Here is a 15,956-nt window from a genome sequence, read left to right on the forward strand (position 1 = left end):
TTGAAATGTTGCCCTCCCGAAAGTTAGTCCAAGAAGATGTCCTACCAGAGATGAAACACTAAATGACTCTTCCCTCAAAGTGTAGGAATCACTAATGTTCTATGCTGAATGCTTTGGTGATCAGGTTACCAAATCAGTAAACAGAATTTACTAAGCCCATTAAGTATCTGAAATAGATAATCTAATGGCATCACCCATTTGGAATTACGAGTTCTGTAATAAAAAAAAAAGGTGCTGTTTTCCTTCATATGTGAATATTTTACTTAATGTAAAGACTGTGGCATTTCTAATATTTGCCTGATAGATGAAGATAAAGTCACACAGACAGTAGTTCTGGACAGGACAGAAAGCAACCATCTTCATCATAGCATTGGAAAGAATGATCTTATAGCTAAAATAAACCTTGGGGTAAATGTAGGTATTAAAACAATAAGGACTTAAGCATTAAAGTTGATTTTTATGTTGAATCTGGACAGTCTGACCTATATTCATGAATTCCCTGATTTTAATGTTCGTATGATTGCAGTAAGATAAAAAGCAAACTATGTGTATTGCCCTCATGTTTTCTTTTGTAATCTTCCTTTTAACTGCACTAGAATGGAATGATTCATACCCCATGTGGTTATTGGAAGAATGTTCTTAAGGGAGACAAGCTGGAACTAGAGGGCTCTAACACAATAGTGCTTGAGAGTAATGATGCAGGCCTGAATTAGGGCAGGTATAATAACAAATGGGGGGGGGGGGGGACCCGGGTGGGAAAACAGCCGGAGGAGTCAAATATGACTGCACCAGTGGGTGTGAGGTCCCAGGAACCTTCACTCCTTAACAGGGTAAGTCAATCAACTATCTTACATAGCAACCAAAGGAAATTCTACCAGCGGTCCATCGCCTCGTCTGTTATAGTGGTATCCAGAAAAGTGCTATATTTCCACTGCCCTTCACTTGGCCATAATTACTCACTCTGTCAAGAGCCAGAAGCCTTGAATGGTCTCTTCAGAAGTTTCAGCTATGTGGCCTTTCAAGTCTTCCATGGCAGTCTCAATGGCCCCAGGCTGAGTAGAAGAAGAAAATACCTAGTTTAGAGAAGACCGAGCTCTCTTTGTGCTCATGATTAGTAGATTCAGGTAGCTCCCCAGGAGGCTGATCAGGAAAGACAGAGTTATTACAGTCACTTATTTGTTCTAGCCACTGCTTGCCAGAGAACTCAATATTGACCTCTGTTATTTTCTATACTTGTCTCCTTGGGTAGAGCAATAATGAAACAAGTCCTATCTTCTATCATTTTAATTTCTCACAGGAAAGAAAATGGTCATTTTCAGAAGAACACATTTTCTTAATAAGCATGTTTATCAGAAAGTTCAAAGCATTTAGCAGTCCACACATTTTTAAATCAAACCTTTTCTCTCTGCAAAGAGTCTATGTCCAATGATTAGACCATAGATTTAGCTGACTCTAGGAAATAAACTTTTCCTCTTTTTGCTTGACTTATTTCACTCTTTCTCATATAGATGTTACTACTATGGCTCTTGCTCTATCGTAAACACTGATTGACACCTGTCATAATAATTTCATTGACCCTCTAGCTCACTGATTATTAACCTTTAGTGCACATCAGATTCATCTGGAGTATGTGTTAAACACAGATTTCTGGGCGCCAGCAGGTGGCATGGTGGTTAAGGAGCTTGATACCACATGACTAACTGCATGATTCCAGTCCTGAACCCAGCAGTTTGAAATACGTGGTGCATGTGCACATGCATGCCCAAAATCCTCAGAGGAGAATGGAGGAGAAGGGATTGCAGTGTGGCCATGCCCCCTGGAGGTTAATCTCTCTCTCTTTCTCTCCTGCAAGTGCACCCTATGGCAAAAATCTTAAAAAACGAACAACAACAACAACAACAAAAAACCCACAGATTTCTGGGATGGGACCTGAGAATATGCATTTCTAACACATTCCCAGGAAATGCTGTTTGTGCGGGGACTGTACTCTAGACAATTATTCTCAAAAGTGGCTGCACATGATCACAATCAGGGAACTTTTTAAAACCCAAACACCCAGTACTGGATACCAAGCGCATTATATCAGAAACCCTCTTCAAGAGGCCCATACCTTAAGTGAGTCAGTGCCTCGGGAGTTTTAAAAGCAGCCCATATTATTCCCAATGTGCAGCCAAGACTGAGAACCACTACGGCTCAAGGCTTATCTAGTCTAAGCTGTTTCATTTTATCAATGAAGAGCTAAGTCATTGTGAGAGGTACTGGCTAATTCACTTAGTGAAGAAGTGGCAGAGATAGTGGTGGTGGTGGGGAACAGACTTTTCACTTTCAGGTTCACAAAACGTGCTGACCTCATTCCCAATCTTGTGCTGCATTAATGACAAATAGGCTACAAGACCTCATTTAGCCCCTGTAGAATAGGACTTCAAAGCCGAAGTCTAACCTTCTGAAAATATTAACATTCCAAACCCTCCTAGCCTGAGACCCTTCTCTCCCAATAGGAAACAGGGACAACTGCCCAGCTAGGACTCATTCAAAGACCTCGTTAGGCAGGGGTAGGGTGGTTGCAGGATTTTCATTGGCTTGTTATCTCAACCTCTGAGAAAAGGCTTTGAAACACTTGGTCACAGTGTCCAACTCGATAAGACAAGTCTTATATGGAAACCCATACTTGAAAAACAGGGAAATAGTGGAGTGGAGTGGTTTCAGGTGAACCGAGAGTAAATGGTGCAGTTTTGCCCACTTAGCTCCCCCCACCAACCTGCTTAGTTTACTCTGCATAGTCCAAGTCATCCAAAAACTGCACATGGCAACTCTCAAACAGAGCTGGAAGTTGCTAGTCCAGATCTGTCATGAATTAATTCTGACGATGGCCAATTATTTGACTTTCCTGGGCCTCCATTTCCTTATCTATAAGACAATGGACAGGACTACACCCAAACTTTCTGAGCCAAGCTGATGATCAAAACTTCCTGTAAATCTTTGAGAAAACACAAGGGGTCATCCAAATATTCATGAAAAACACATACTATGGGGAAAAAACTATACATGGATTTCAATTTTTTTTTGCACCAAAATAAACTTATACTTTATCCCTAATGTTTTCTCAAACTTTTGAAGTCCCCTCACATGACCAAAGCCTTTATACCGAGAGATTCTGAGTCAGTCACTTTTGAAGTTTCCCTCTGAGTTGGATAACCAGACAGTGTATAGAATGATTTCAGGCTCTCTTGTTCTCTGTGGAAGTTAACAAGTTGTCAGAAGGCTAAGAAGGCACCACATGATTCTGAAACCTGTGTGTCATGAAATCAGTAATATCAGGGACACCAAACAAATACCCATTGAACTTCTGACTGAGAGGGCCGTGCCAATATCATTTTTTTTTCCAGTTACCCTGGTGTGGAGAATAATGAAATAATCCTATAATAATTATTCTGTTGAACGCTTTTATGACAGGCACTCCACCAAAATTATGTGAAGATGAATATAATAATGTAGAGGTTTTTGTTGGTTTTTTTTATTTTTAAAGAAAAAAACTACTTGTCTTTCTTATGGGAAGAAATTGGCAAAATTTATCAAAATGAAAAATGATCTGTCCTTTCATCTAAATATTCCACTCCTATAAAGTTATACAACAGAAATTCTATCATGTGTGCAAAATGACATATGTATAGTTCTTTTTTTTTGCAGTCTTGTTTATGGACAGAAAGATTGGTGGAGGGGACTCACAAATATCTATCAATATAAGTTTAGTTAGATCTATCAGACAATATAATATGATTAAAGTATAAAATAAATGAAGAAATATTATCAAGTGAAAGAAAAACATGAATAGAAGAGAAGGTAAAATTTGTCACATTCTATGTAAAAAGGAAGACAGAAGATAAGAATAAATATCCGGAGGCCAGCAGGTGGTGTCATGGTCAGGGCATTGGACTCCCACATGGCCAGTTGTGGTTCAAGTACTGGACCTGGCAGCATGAAACTCACACCAGGCGCAAGTGAGTATGTGCCAAAATCCCAAGAAGAGAAGGGAGAATGGATTGTGGCATGGCCATCCCTCCAGGGGGTGATTTCTCACACCCCCTCTCACTGTCTCTCTCTCTCTCTCTCTGTATCTCTGTTTCTCCCTGGTGAGTACACACACCATATGGCAAAAACCTTAAAATTAACAACAATATGTTTGCTTGTATATGCCTAAAGTAACTCTAGAAAGATATATAAAAACTATTAACGGTGGTTCCCATGAGTAATGAGAAAATGTGATAAAAATAGAAGCTGGAGGTGATGTTTTCCTGCACATCTTTTCAAAAGTTAAATGCTAAAAATAAAGTGTGTTTTTACAGAATAGATTGATAGCTTCTAGCTTTCTGTCAGTGTTCTCACTCTGCTGTTCTTGCCTTCACTAGAAACATCACTCAAGTCCTCATAGAACATAGAAGGGAAAGGTACGCCAATAGAGAATTTTACTGTCATCTATTTTATTATTATTAGGTACTTTAAGAAATTAATGTCAGCCACTTAATGTCAAAAACAAAATAAAATAAAGTTTAGAGCTTTGACTGTGTCCAGCACATGAGGGTTTAACTCTTAACCTTTCTCATGGCTGGGGGAATATGGTATTTCATCTTGTTATTCCATACATCAGTTTGCTCATTTGTTAGATGGATAAGATAATAACCGCAACAGAGCTATTGGGAGATGTCAAAAAATGCCATATAAAAAATGGCAAACACTGAATAATAAAAGACCTCATATGATAATAATTATTGCTATTATTAAGTAGAAGAGAAACAGGTGTACCAGGATTTGGGGATTAAATTGTTACTGCAGTTGAACAACTAGCTCTGATATTCTTGCAGCCTAACATAAATACAGGGACCAGCAGTTAGTGTAATGGCTATGTCACTGGACTCCCATGTAGTTGACCGCGGTTCGACTCCTGGACCTGGTGACTTAAACTCATGCCCGGTGCGTGTGCATGCGTGTCTAAGATCCCGAAAGGAGAATGGAGGAGAAGGGATTGCGGCATGGTTTTCCCCCCTGGGAAGTGATTTCTCGCTTTCTGTCTCTCTGTCTCTCTCTGTCTTCTGGTGAGGGCACGTGCCCTTTAGCAAAAACCTTTCCAAAAAAAGAAAAAAAATACAAAAATATAGTGGAATGATAGCTATACATCATCTGACATAATGTAACAGGCAATGTGGTCTCCTACAGTCTAGCCTGAATAGTTTCAGTCAGAGCAAGCCTTCTGAGGAAATTTCAGAGACATATGTGTTTGCTTCCTTGAGCTAGACTAGCCTGGGGGCAACTGTCACACAAACAAGACCCATGTCCACACTAGTTCTTCCCATATAATGAGCTCCTGAGCTAGACAGTAAGAGGAGGGGGTGGCATGGAAAAGAATATTCCTAGAGACTCAGACACTCAGATTTCTCTTCTGGGCGCCATCGTGGCCAGACAGGGACCACTTGGCAATAATCACATAAAAAATCAACTCTTCATAAGGTATGATTTGTGAAGTACAAGCAAATTTGTCTTTCCCTGAAAACGAAAAGAATGTATCTTATATCATTATTGCTAAAGATCTGCTCTCACAAAGACTCATCTTTATTATGACCTTCAAGGGATGTTAATGTAAAGAGGGGAGTCGATAAACATTTAGCACTGTGAAATATCATTTTTTTTAGACCAGAAAGAATCTCCAACAAGTAATAACAATACGACTCATATATTTATTTTTCTCAATGTGAGAGCAAGTCACAGGGAACCCTATAGCAAGAGAAGAGAGAAAGGGAGAGAGTTTGAAAGCCAAATTAGTGTCATGGAAGCAACGACATCTTGCCACACAATGGGAAGTCCTGAACCTGCTTATTAAAGTCTCGTTGCTCACAATAGAACACAGGCTATAAAAAGGCCATGGGGAACCATTAATTAAATATTAAAAGATCAAATAGTTTTAGTCCCATTAGTTTGTATGTAATTTACATTCTAAAGTATAAATTTAGAGATAATTCCCCATCCCGAATCGCTTTCAACTTTCTGATAAGGTATCTGCAAATATAGAGTCCTACAGAGAGTTTAAAAATATCTTTCCCCATGTGGATGAAGTATTGTTCCTTTCACAAGAAGTTGCTTTTGAATATCAGTCTCCACAACTAAGATGATTATCATAATATACCTCAAGTTATTAGCCTTGAGGGGTACTTTTGTTCAGAGAAGGAAATAGACCTTTTTTAGATACATCTAAGCAATAATAGCAGATGAACTAAAACGGGAGGAAAAGGTTATCCGAGCAGACTGATAGCAAGTGGGTTGGCCCTTCATTCCTGTGACCGAAGATCAGAGGTGGCCTGGCATTGTGGAAAGTGACAGCAGTCGTAGGTTCCAGGCATGCCTTCAAGTCCTGGTCTGGCTCTGGGGTTGCTAGTCGACCTTGGAGCAAAGTGCTCCTGAGCTGAGTCGGAGTAGCGCAGTTTCACTAAATAAGTATTAGCCTAGAAGCCTGAGGGGAGGAAGTCACACCCCAGACTGATCCATAAAGAACACAGGAATTGTTCTTCTTTTACTATGATGATTGACCAAGGAATTCCTCTGTCCCGTTACTTACTGCGCTTCTGAATCTATATCATAGATGCTTTGAGTGTCTGCTTTCTAATAAAGTGATTTATTGTTCCCTGTTGCATGGAGCCATAAAACCATGAATTGGGATTTGGGAAACTTCTGTTCTAGGCCTAGTCTTTGCACTTAATAGCCTCTTGGGCAAGTGTGACTTTGGGCAAATCAGCTCCCCCTTCTAGAACTTAGTCACCTCTTAAAATAACAAGTTACCTCTTATCTATTGATAAACCCCCTTGAAGCTCCAAATGTCTTCTGTGGACAGAGGACATCAATATTGTGAGAGACGGTTTAGTAATGGAGAATCTGGTATGTTTGCCTGGTATAGATCAAGAAGCATTAAACTGTAACATTTAGAAATCTCATTTCAACTCTAAGAAGTGGCATTTCATGGTGACTTTTTCATAGCTCTAAATCATTAAGGGCCTCAGTCTTATTTCATTAATCCTTTGAGAAAATAAATTAGCTTCTTTACTAGTAAAGATCCTGTGTTTACATTTGTATTTCCTCCTGGAGGTCACAGGCATCCTAATGTCCCATAACAATTACAGAAATGTGAATGTAAAATTAAGGGAAAAATAAAGAAAGCATTTATAATACCAAGATGTCATTTACGAAATGTAGCCCTGTCATGCACTCGACCAAGAACTTTAACAGTTAGCTTATTTAAGCCTTCAAACTAAATTGGTGTTTTACCCATACTTTGCACATGCGGGAATTCACACATACACACGCATTCCTTTCCATTTTCCCAACTACCAGCATAAGGGACCAGCAGTTAACGTAATGGCCATGTCGCTGGACTCCCACATAGTTGACTGCGGTTCGAGTCCTAGACCTGGCGGCTTAAAACTCATGCCAGGTGCATGTGTGTGCATGCCCAAGATCCCGAGAGGAGAGTGGAGGAGAAGGGATTGCAGCATGGCCATCCCCCCTGGGGGGTGATTTCTCACTTTCTCTCTCTCTGTCTCTGTCTGTCTGGCGAGCACACGCGCCCTATAGCATAAGTAGATTTACGATTTACAAGTTAATAAAACTGGATCTTCCTTCTTTTTTGAAGTTCATCATTATAAATCCAGTTAAGCCAAGAGTTGTGTTTTATTTTTCTCACGTTAATGCACATTTTCATTACCCATATGTTAATAAGGGCTCTTCATATTGCCCCATAGTCACCAGAAGAGCCAATGCTGAACGCCTTGGAAACTTCGTCTTCACAACTCCTGAATTGTGTCCACATCTACTTTACACTCACTAATAAAATTAGAAGACTTTCCCTCACAAACTCTTGAGAACGTAAGGATTTTTTTTTTCTTTTTCTTTTTAGATTGAGATTTTTTTTTACTATAGGATGTATGTGCTTGCCAGAGAGACAGAGAAAGACAGAAAGCAAGAAATCACATCCCAGGCAGGACAGCCACACTGAAAATCCCTTCTCTTCCATTCTCCTCTAGGGATTTTGGGTACACATGCACACGTGCCCAGAGTGAGTTTTAAGTGACCAGGTCCAGGATATTTTTCATATTCATTAGTGTCAGCTACTAAAAACCTTTTTTTCCTTCTTTTTTAAGACTTTTTGCTATAGAGTACTTGTGCTCACCAGAGAGAGGCAGAGAGGGAAAGTGAGAAATCCCTCCCCTTGGGGAGATGGCTATGTCACAATTATTTCTCCTTCATTTTCCTCTTGAGATATTGGGTATGCCCGCACATATGTCTGGCAGGATTTTCAAGTCACCTGGTCTGGGATTCGAACTGTGCTGGGCCATGTGAGAACCCAGTGACTTAACCACCATGCCACCTACTGGAAACCCTTTTAAAGGAGCAATAAATTTCATTGTGCATTGCAGGAAAAGCACTGAGCTTGCAGATAGAAGATTCAGAACTTAGCTGTAGGTTTTCCACGACTAATATGTGACTGGAACAGGTCATTTCTTTTTTTTTTTTTTTTTGACACTTCAGCATGTTTACCCTTAAAACAAAGATAGGAAGTCTCCTCTGCCTACCTCACAGTGTTCCTCCAGAGAACCGAACAACTAAAGATGTGAACTTACTGTATAAGTTACATGGAGACACAAACGAAAGTAAAAATATCATATGAATATATAAATAATTGTATCTGTCATGGCTTGGGACTGGGTCGATATATCTAAGCTAGAAATACATTTTCTAGACTTGCCTTTCCTATATTTTGTGGGCTCAGTGACCCTTGAGAATCAGCCCAAACCACGAGACATTTGTGCAAGACTCAAAAGGTGGCAGTGGAACCTCAGTCATCTTCCTCGCTAACGATCTGGTCCTCGCGCACCGTAACAGGTCCTGTCCATGGGCCCTGACATCCAGCTTCGCCGGGAGTAAGGAGCAGCACCTGGGCCTGCATCCCCAATAGTTAATCGGACTCATCTCTAAGCCAATCCTGCTCCTGGATTGACTAAGCATGCAACTTGTTGGTGAAAGGAACCAGCTCCTGTTTAATTAACTCACATCATCAAGGTGAGGGTAGGTGTGATAGTCACAGGGTCCAGTCTTTTCTCACAAGCTCCACTTTGCCTAGAGGAACTCCAGCTTGTCAGGCAGTTGTTCCTTATTCGCTATTCCCTGTTCCATCTTCCCGGGGTCAGATCCATCACCAGCTGCACACACAGCAGCTTTGCATAGACGCCTCTGCCCATTCTACCATGACACCAGCTCACAGTGATAACCCCCTTACTCTGTATCACGTGGTGTTTTCTCTCATCCAACCCTGACTTTATCAGTACCAATGACAATAAAACTCCAGGGAATGATTTGATTTCCTTTGCAGCTACATCTTATAATTTTGTATATCTGATAAAGTTCACATACTTCCAAAAATAAACCATATGCTCTACATATGCCAAAACATTCACAGAAGCACACACATGGGGTAGCATCTACTGAGGCACCTTGTATGTGAGAATGTGGGTAATGTTTGAACACAGACGCTCTCTCTCACACACACACACACATACATACATTGAGTTGCTTTACTTAAAACTTTATCTTAACCAAAAAATGTACATATTTATTTTCTATATATTTATTTTATTATATATGTATATGTGTATATATATGTGTGTGTGTGTGTGTATATATGTATATATATATTTTTTTTTTTAAGAGAGATTTTCGTTACAGGGCATGCGCACTCACCAGAGAGATAGAAAGTGAGAATTTGCCCCCCAGGGGAGGATGGCCATGCCACAATCCATTCTTTGCTTGGGATCTTAAAACTCACACATGTGCCTGGTGTGAGTTTTAAGCTACCAGGTCTAGGACTATAACTGCAGTTGACCACATGCGAGTCCAGCAATGTAACCATTATCCCATCTGCTGGTCCCACCAAAAATATATTTTAAAGTTACCAAATCAAAATTTCCTACTTAAAGCTTTGTAAGTAATCACAAAGTGTTGGCCCTTATTTATTTATTTATAAGACTGGGTTGAATTTTTTTTTTTGCAATGAAGAGATGCCCTGTGTACACATGGAAATGAAATGGCCTCTGTTGGCACGACGCCTACTACCCACTTTGCCCCAGTTTGTCGTTGCCTGTGAGCTCACCACTGCTATGATGATAAGAATGTGAAAGGACAGAGAAAACGGTTCTTTTTTTTTTTTTTTTTTTTGAGAGAGATTTTCACTGTAGGGCGCGTGCGCTCGCCAGACAGACAGAGAGAGACATAGAGACAGAAAGCGAGAAATCACCCCCCAGGGGGGATGGTCACGCCGCAATCCCTTCTCCTCCATTCTCCTCTCGGGATCTTGGGCACGCACGCACATGCGCCCGGCGTGAGTTTTAAGCCACCGGGTCCGGGACACGAACCGTGGTCAACTACGTGGGAATCCAGTGACATAGCCATTACGCTAACTGCTGGTTCCCGAGAAAACGGTTCTTTAAGCAGGAAAAAAAGCTCAAGAATTAAAGGTACTGGGGTCAGCAGAGGGCATGGTGGTTAAGCCATTGAATTCCTTCATGGTTGACCACGGTGCCAGTCTCAGATCCGGAGGCTTGGAAATTACCCCAGGCACATATGCATGTGTGTCCAAAATTCCAAGAAGAGAAGGGAGGAGAAGGGATTGTGCTGTGGTCATGCCCCCTGAGGTGCAATTTCTCACTTTCCCTCTCTGTATCTCTGTATCTCTCTCCTCTTTAGTGAGCACACTAATTTTAGCCCTGTGGCTAAAATTTATAAACAAACAAAAAAGAAGTAAAAGTACTAGAAACCCATGGGGCACTCTCCACTTGATCCAAGTGCTAGAACTGTACGTTTTCTAACATCTAGATATACAGACCCCATCCTCATTACTCCCTCGTGTATCGACTGGCCCAGCTCCATTGCAGACAGGGAAGCTCAATTCTTGTTAAAGGTTTAAGATTACAAAGTATGGCTTCCACCTGGTGGTACCAGCATCAGTGACCTTGGAGAATCAGCCCATTCTCAGCAATCCTTTCACTCCACAAGCTACGTCTCTTCCAAATAAACACCAAATACCCACAATGGGTTCATAGTTTTCTATTCTAAGTGCTATAGTTCTCTCTCCACAGAATATTAGTTTCTTGTGGCCAGATTTAGCATGAACACAGGAGTGAGAAACTGGAAACTTGGCAGGCTGGAACTCCTGCGTTTTTGTTTTTATTTATGCTACCTGCTTAATAAGGCACTGGCACTTTGAACTGAGCATATTTTAAAATACAAATTTCAGCTCTAAATTTTTTCTAAACAAATAGCTTAGAAAAATGGCCAAAGACATTTTATACACACACACACACACACACACACACACAGACATGTATGTATACACACACGGCTCTTTATAATAATGCAATGTTAAATACAATAAAAATAATATTGTATGATAACATTAGACCTTCTAAAGTTCTCTGGAGTTTAGATCCTTTATCTTTGAAATGAAGATAAGGATACGTATTTTATGATTACTGTGACTATTACAGGGAATAACAAATGTGACAAAATTTGTGCATGTCTATAGCATGTAGGACAGAGAAGGATATTAAGCTTTTCATAATAAGTTTTATGAAGTATTCCAAAACCCAGCAATTTTACCCGTGTTACGAAGTACTTCCGTGAAACGTAAGGCTGGTGGAAAGGGTTGGGGTAAAGCGTGGATTCGGTCACACTTGGCTGCCGTGAGATCTGCTTTGGCACTGGATCCTTGCCTGGGCCCTCCTCCTCCATAGACAGATGATCAGTTTCGGAGGGCTGGTCATCTCCCTCTTGCTTTAGGGACACAGGCTGAAATCCTTCAAAACTCCCAATTGTTGACATTTCTTTAGCCTAAAACAAGGGAAGAAACAATATTCTCATTTTGAAAATAAGTCACCCATGCCCTGGCTATGACAAAAGAGGCTGGAATGAAAATGACATTCCTGAAATGGACAAACATTCCATGAATTAACTAAACAGAAGTACTGAAGACTGCCACTCAATAACACAGATTCCTAGCCACCACCCATGATCGTCAGCTCATCTTTCAGAGAAAAGGAATCCAAAATTATTATAGTTTCATTTTCTTATCTTTAAACCCAGAAGCTGAACAAGGGAAAAGTAGCATTAAATAATTATTAAACAATTGTTCTCCAAAATTTCACAGCATTTTATTGGAAAACTTTCCAGATTGCAAGGTTATTTAAAAGTTAAAAGCAAGGGTATTGTACTTTCACGTGTGCTTCTCGGATTGTAATAGGACAAAAGAGCACTTAGACCTGAGCAGATTTCTACATAAAAAAATTCAATGCTATAAATCTAGCCTAAGATAGTAATTTAGACCAGTGTCCAAAGATACCGAGGGAGAGAGAGACAATTGTTTATCACAGCATAGGGTCTAATAGAAACATATACAACTTTATGTGTAAGAGAAGAACATTGAAATGCAAGGTAGTCAATAAAAATATGTATGTCATGGAAATGTGCCCCAAATGTATTATTAATGGAAAAATGTAAGTCATAAAATATTACAAATAATGCCATTCAAGTTTGCTAAAAACAATTCAGAAAAAAAGGAAAGTAGAAAGAAAGGGAATAAAAAAGAAAGGATGGAAAGAGGGAAGAAAAAGGAAGGCAGAATGATAAAAATGCTTGCACACGTGTATACATGTATGGGATGACAGGTTAGAAAACATCTCAAAAGAAGTAAAGAAATTATTAACAATTATCTCTAGACGACAGTATTACAGGTGATTCCTATTGTATGTTTTCTCATCTCTGGATGTTAGCAATGATCATGACTTTAAATAAATTTTTAAAAATGCTTTCTATTTTGTAAGTATAAAGCAAAAAAAGCAAAACAAAAGAGAAAGTGCATGCTGGCCTAGTGAAATGTACATGGACACCTAAATCAGGCTGCCATTTTGTTTTCTTTCTTTCTTCTTTCTTTTTTCTTCCTTTCATTTGCTAGATGGCCTATGTACTCCCTGGAAAGAGAGAGAAAGTAAGAAGGCACCCCCCAACATGGGGGATGCTCACATTACAAACAGAAATTCTCCTTTCAGAATTTTGGGTACACACCCCTGGCATGTTTTTCAATCTGCCAAATCAGGACTTGAACCATGGGATCCAGCCACCTGAACCACCATGCCACCGGCTCGCCCAGGCTGCCGTTTTCAAGTTGAGGTAAGTAGTCAGTCACCCCTCTAATGAGCTTGCTCCCAACACTACAGAGAGGAGGAGTCCGGGCCACTCCACCATGCCACTGGAAATTCCATCTTATTTTTAGAGCTGCCAGTGTGTTCCTAATCAAACAAAAGTGGCTTTGATTCCATTTTTTCAGTTCTTGAGTAACATCAAAAGTAAGAAAAAGCCCTCATCACTAGAAATTTCCCAATTGTTTAAATTGGAATTAACTAGAATATTCAAGAGTGGGAAAATAATAAGATCATCCAATTTACTACCTAAACCAGGATGATGAGACGGTTGAGGTAAATGGATCATCTCATGCAAACGTGAATATATACACTGTCACGAGGGGGGAGGTGTGCCATGATGCAGGAAAACACAGCTGACTAGGGGAGCTCAAATGGAAAGCCTTCTGCCATTTGCATTATATTTCCACTCATCTGGCTCTCCCAGCGACTCCATCCCCAACTTCCTGAGGGTTTCGAAATGAATGGATCCTACCCATGGGACAATGTCCTTCTGCCCTGCATAAATAGACTCTATGTACTGAAATTCTAAAAGCACATTAATACTAATAACACACCCTTCCCAAATCAGAAGTTGGATAGCACCTGGACCCCAAACCAGGACTCCCAGCCTTGCTTCAAGCCCAGCATCTCTAATACAATGTCATACTGTCTTATAAGAGAAAGGACTTCCCAGGTAATTTTTTTAAGGAAAGGGCACAAAAAGCAGAGATTGGCTAGGGAGAATACAAAGCATGGAGAAACAGGAGAAATTTAGTGTATGTGTGTGTGTGTGTGTGTGTGTGTGTGTGTGTGTGTGTGTGCATGTGTAGGAGAGAGAGAGATTGGTGAGGCTCATTGGCTTCCCTGGCAGCTACATGCTCTATTTGCGCAGGTCTGCCACCTCTATTACAGCGAGTGTTGGAAGGAAATGTATTTCTAAAGTTCCCTCTAACCTGTGAAGGAAGGTTTGTGTCACTGGGGAAGGAAAGCCTGCTTCTGTATTTGAGCACTTTGTGAACACACGCCTAACAACAGACATCTGTGAAAGGCTCTTGTGCCTGGAAAACAGAGGGAGGATTTAATTAACACCACTTCCTCTCCTCCAGGCTGTCTTCTCTGGAAACACGTGGGGAAGCGCAAAGCTCTGAGACCAAGCTGTTTGAGCTCCAGGAAAGAAGGAAACTCTCAGCTTCATTTAAATTCTTTCAGCCATAAATAGTGGAAAAGTGAGTCCAGCAATTCCAATCCAGAATGATTACAGCCCTGTTCTAGTCATGGGGACATCTTGGAAGGAACAATGAAAATAACTCCTTCAACAACTTTCCTGATACGACAGGAGCCTCCAGCATCTACGCTACCCACTCCGTTCTTCATTACCTCTTCCCAGACAATTTGTTTATACCCAGTTCAGTAAAAAGTGTCCTTCTACCCTGTATAAAAAGACTATATGGGACCAGCAGATGGCATAGTGGTTGAGGCACTGGACTCCTACGTGGTCAACCAAGGTTAGAGTCCCAGATTGGCCACTTGGAGCTCACATCAGGTGCATGTCTGTGCATACTCAGAATCCCAACAAGAAGAGAGGGGATTGTGGCATGGCCATTCCCTCTGGGGATGATTTCTTGCTTTCTATCTCTCTGTTTCTCTCTGTCTCTCCAGCCAGTGAAGGCACCCTATAGCAAAAATCTCTTAAAACAAAAAAAGACTATAGGTACTAAAATCCTAAAAGCACATTAATACTGGTAACAAATCCATCCAAAATCAAATGTTCCGTAGCTTTTACATGGATAAATTATGCCTTGCCACAGACCCATTGAGAGACAGTAGGAACTGAGCAGGATCTTTGTTCCATATGCTAACTTCCAGTAAATTTTTCTTAGCATGTAGTGCCCAGGAGAGTAAAAACTACACAATTTCATAGAGAACCTGGGGGATGAGCCATAGAATAAAATGAATGAAACAAATGTTGTCCATACATTTTTTTAAAAAAGTAACTACTCTTTCATTTCAGGGAATTCATGTAATGAAAATTATACTAAAGAAAGAAATGCTAATACCATAGTATTAACTGGTTATTTTGGCAGTAATAAAATATTAAAAGCCAACTATACACCTAATGGTATAGGAAGGAATAGCTAAATATATCCAACTGATATTATGTAGAGATTTTTAAAAAGCATGCAAAAATGCTACATCTGTATAGGATTAAAGGTCATATTTCCTGGAGCAGAAAACAAAAACAAAAACAGAAGGCCAGCCCATGGCATGGTGGTTAAGGTGGCTGAATCACATATGGCTGACTGTATGATTCAAGTTCCAGACCCAGTGGCATGAAAACCATGCTGGGCATGTATACATGTGTGTCCAAAATTCCAAAAGGAGAAATGGAGAAGAGATTGTAACAAGACCATCCCCCATGGGGAGGATGCTTTCTCATTTTCCCTGTCTCTCTCTCTCTCTTTCTATTTCTTCCAGCAAGTGCACATACCATCTGAAAAATGTTTTTAAAGGAGAAAACAAAAATACTTTGTCTGGTAATGGAAATTTAAATAATTTTATATCAGTCTTTGCTTTTTACAAAAATTTAAATCACATGAATTGTGTAAGTGCCACTTTTGTCATTAAAAATAAAATGTACACATAAATGCAAAAAAAAAAAAAAAAAAAAAAAAAAAAAACGCGCTACCA

The 15,956-nt window shown here is 40.1% G+C and overlaps 1 protein-coding gene across 1 annotated transcript in view; it reads right to left on the minus strand.

The window, feature by feature from the left end:
* TPRG1 (tumor protein p63 regulated 1) overlaps positions 1 to 11,913 on the minus strand; it is a 147,522-nt gene extending 135,609 nt beyond the window's left edge. Inside the window, exons 1-2 of the mRNA XM_006156725.2 lie at positions 11,692 to 11,913; positions 961 to 1,052 (exon numbers count right to left, since the gene is read on the minus strand). Coding sequence (XP_006156787.1) covers positions 961 to 1,052; positions 11,692 to 11,913 — 314 coding nt within the window. The remainder of the gene's footprint in view (positions 1 to 960; positions 1,053 to 11,691) is intronic.
* Positions 11,914 to 15,956: the final 4,043 nt, after the last annotated feature.

The sequence above is a fragment of the Tupaia chinensis genome, unplaced genomic scaffold (assembly GCF_000334495.1).
Source record: "Tupaia chinensis unplaced genomic scaffold, TupChi_1.0 Scaffold000515_1, whole genome shotgun sequence".
In the NCBI taxonomy this organism is placed as follows: Eukaryota; Metazoa; Chordata; class Mammalia; order Scandentia; family Tupaiidae; genus Tupaia; species Tupaia belangeri.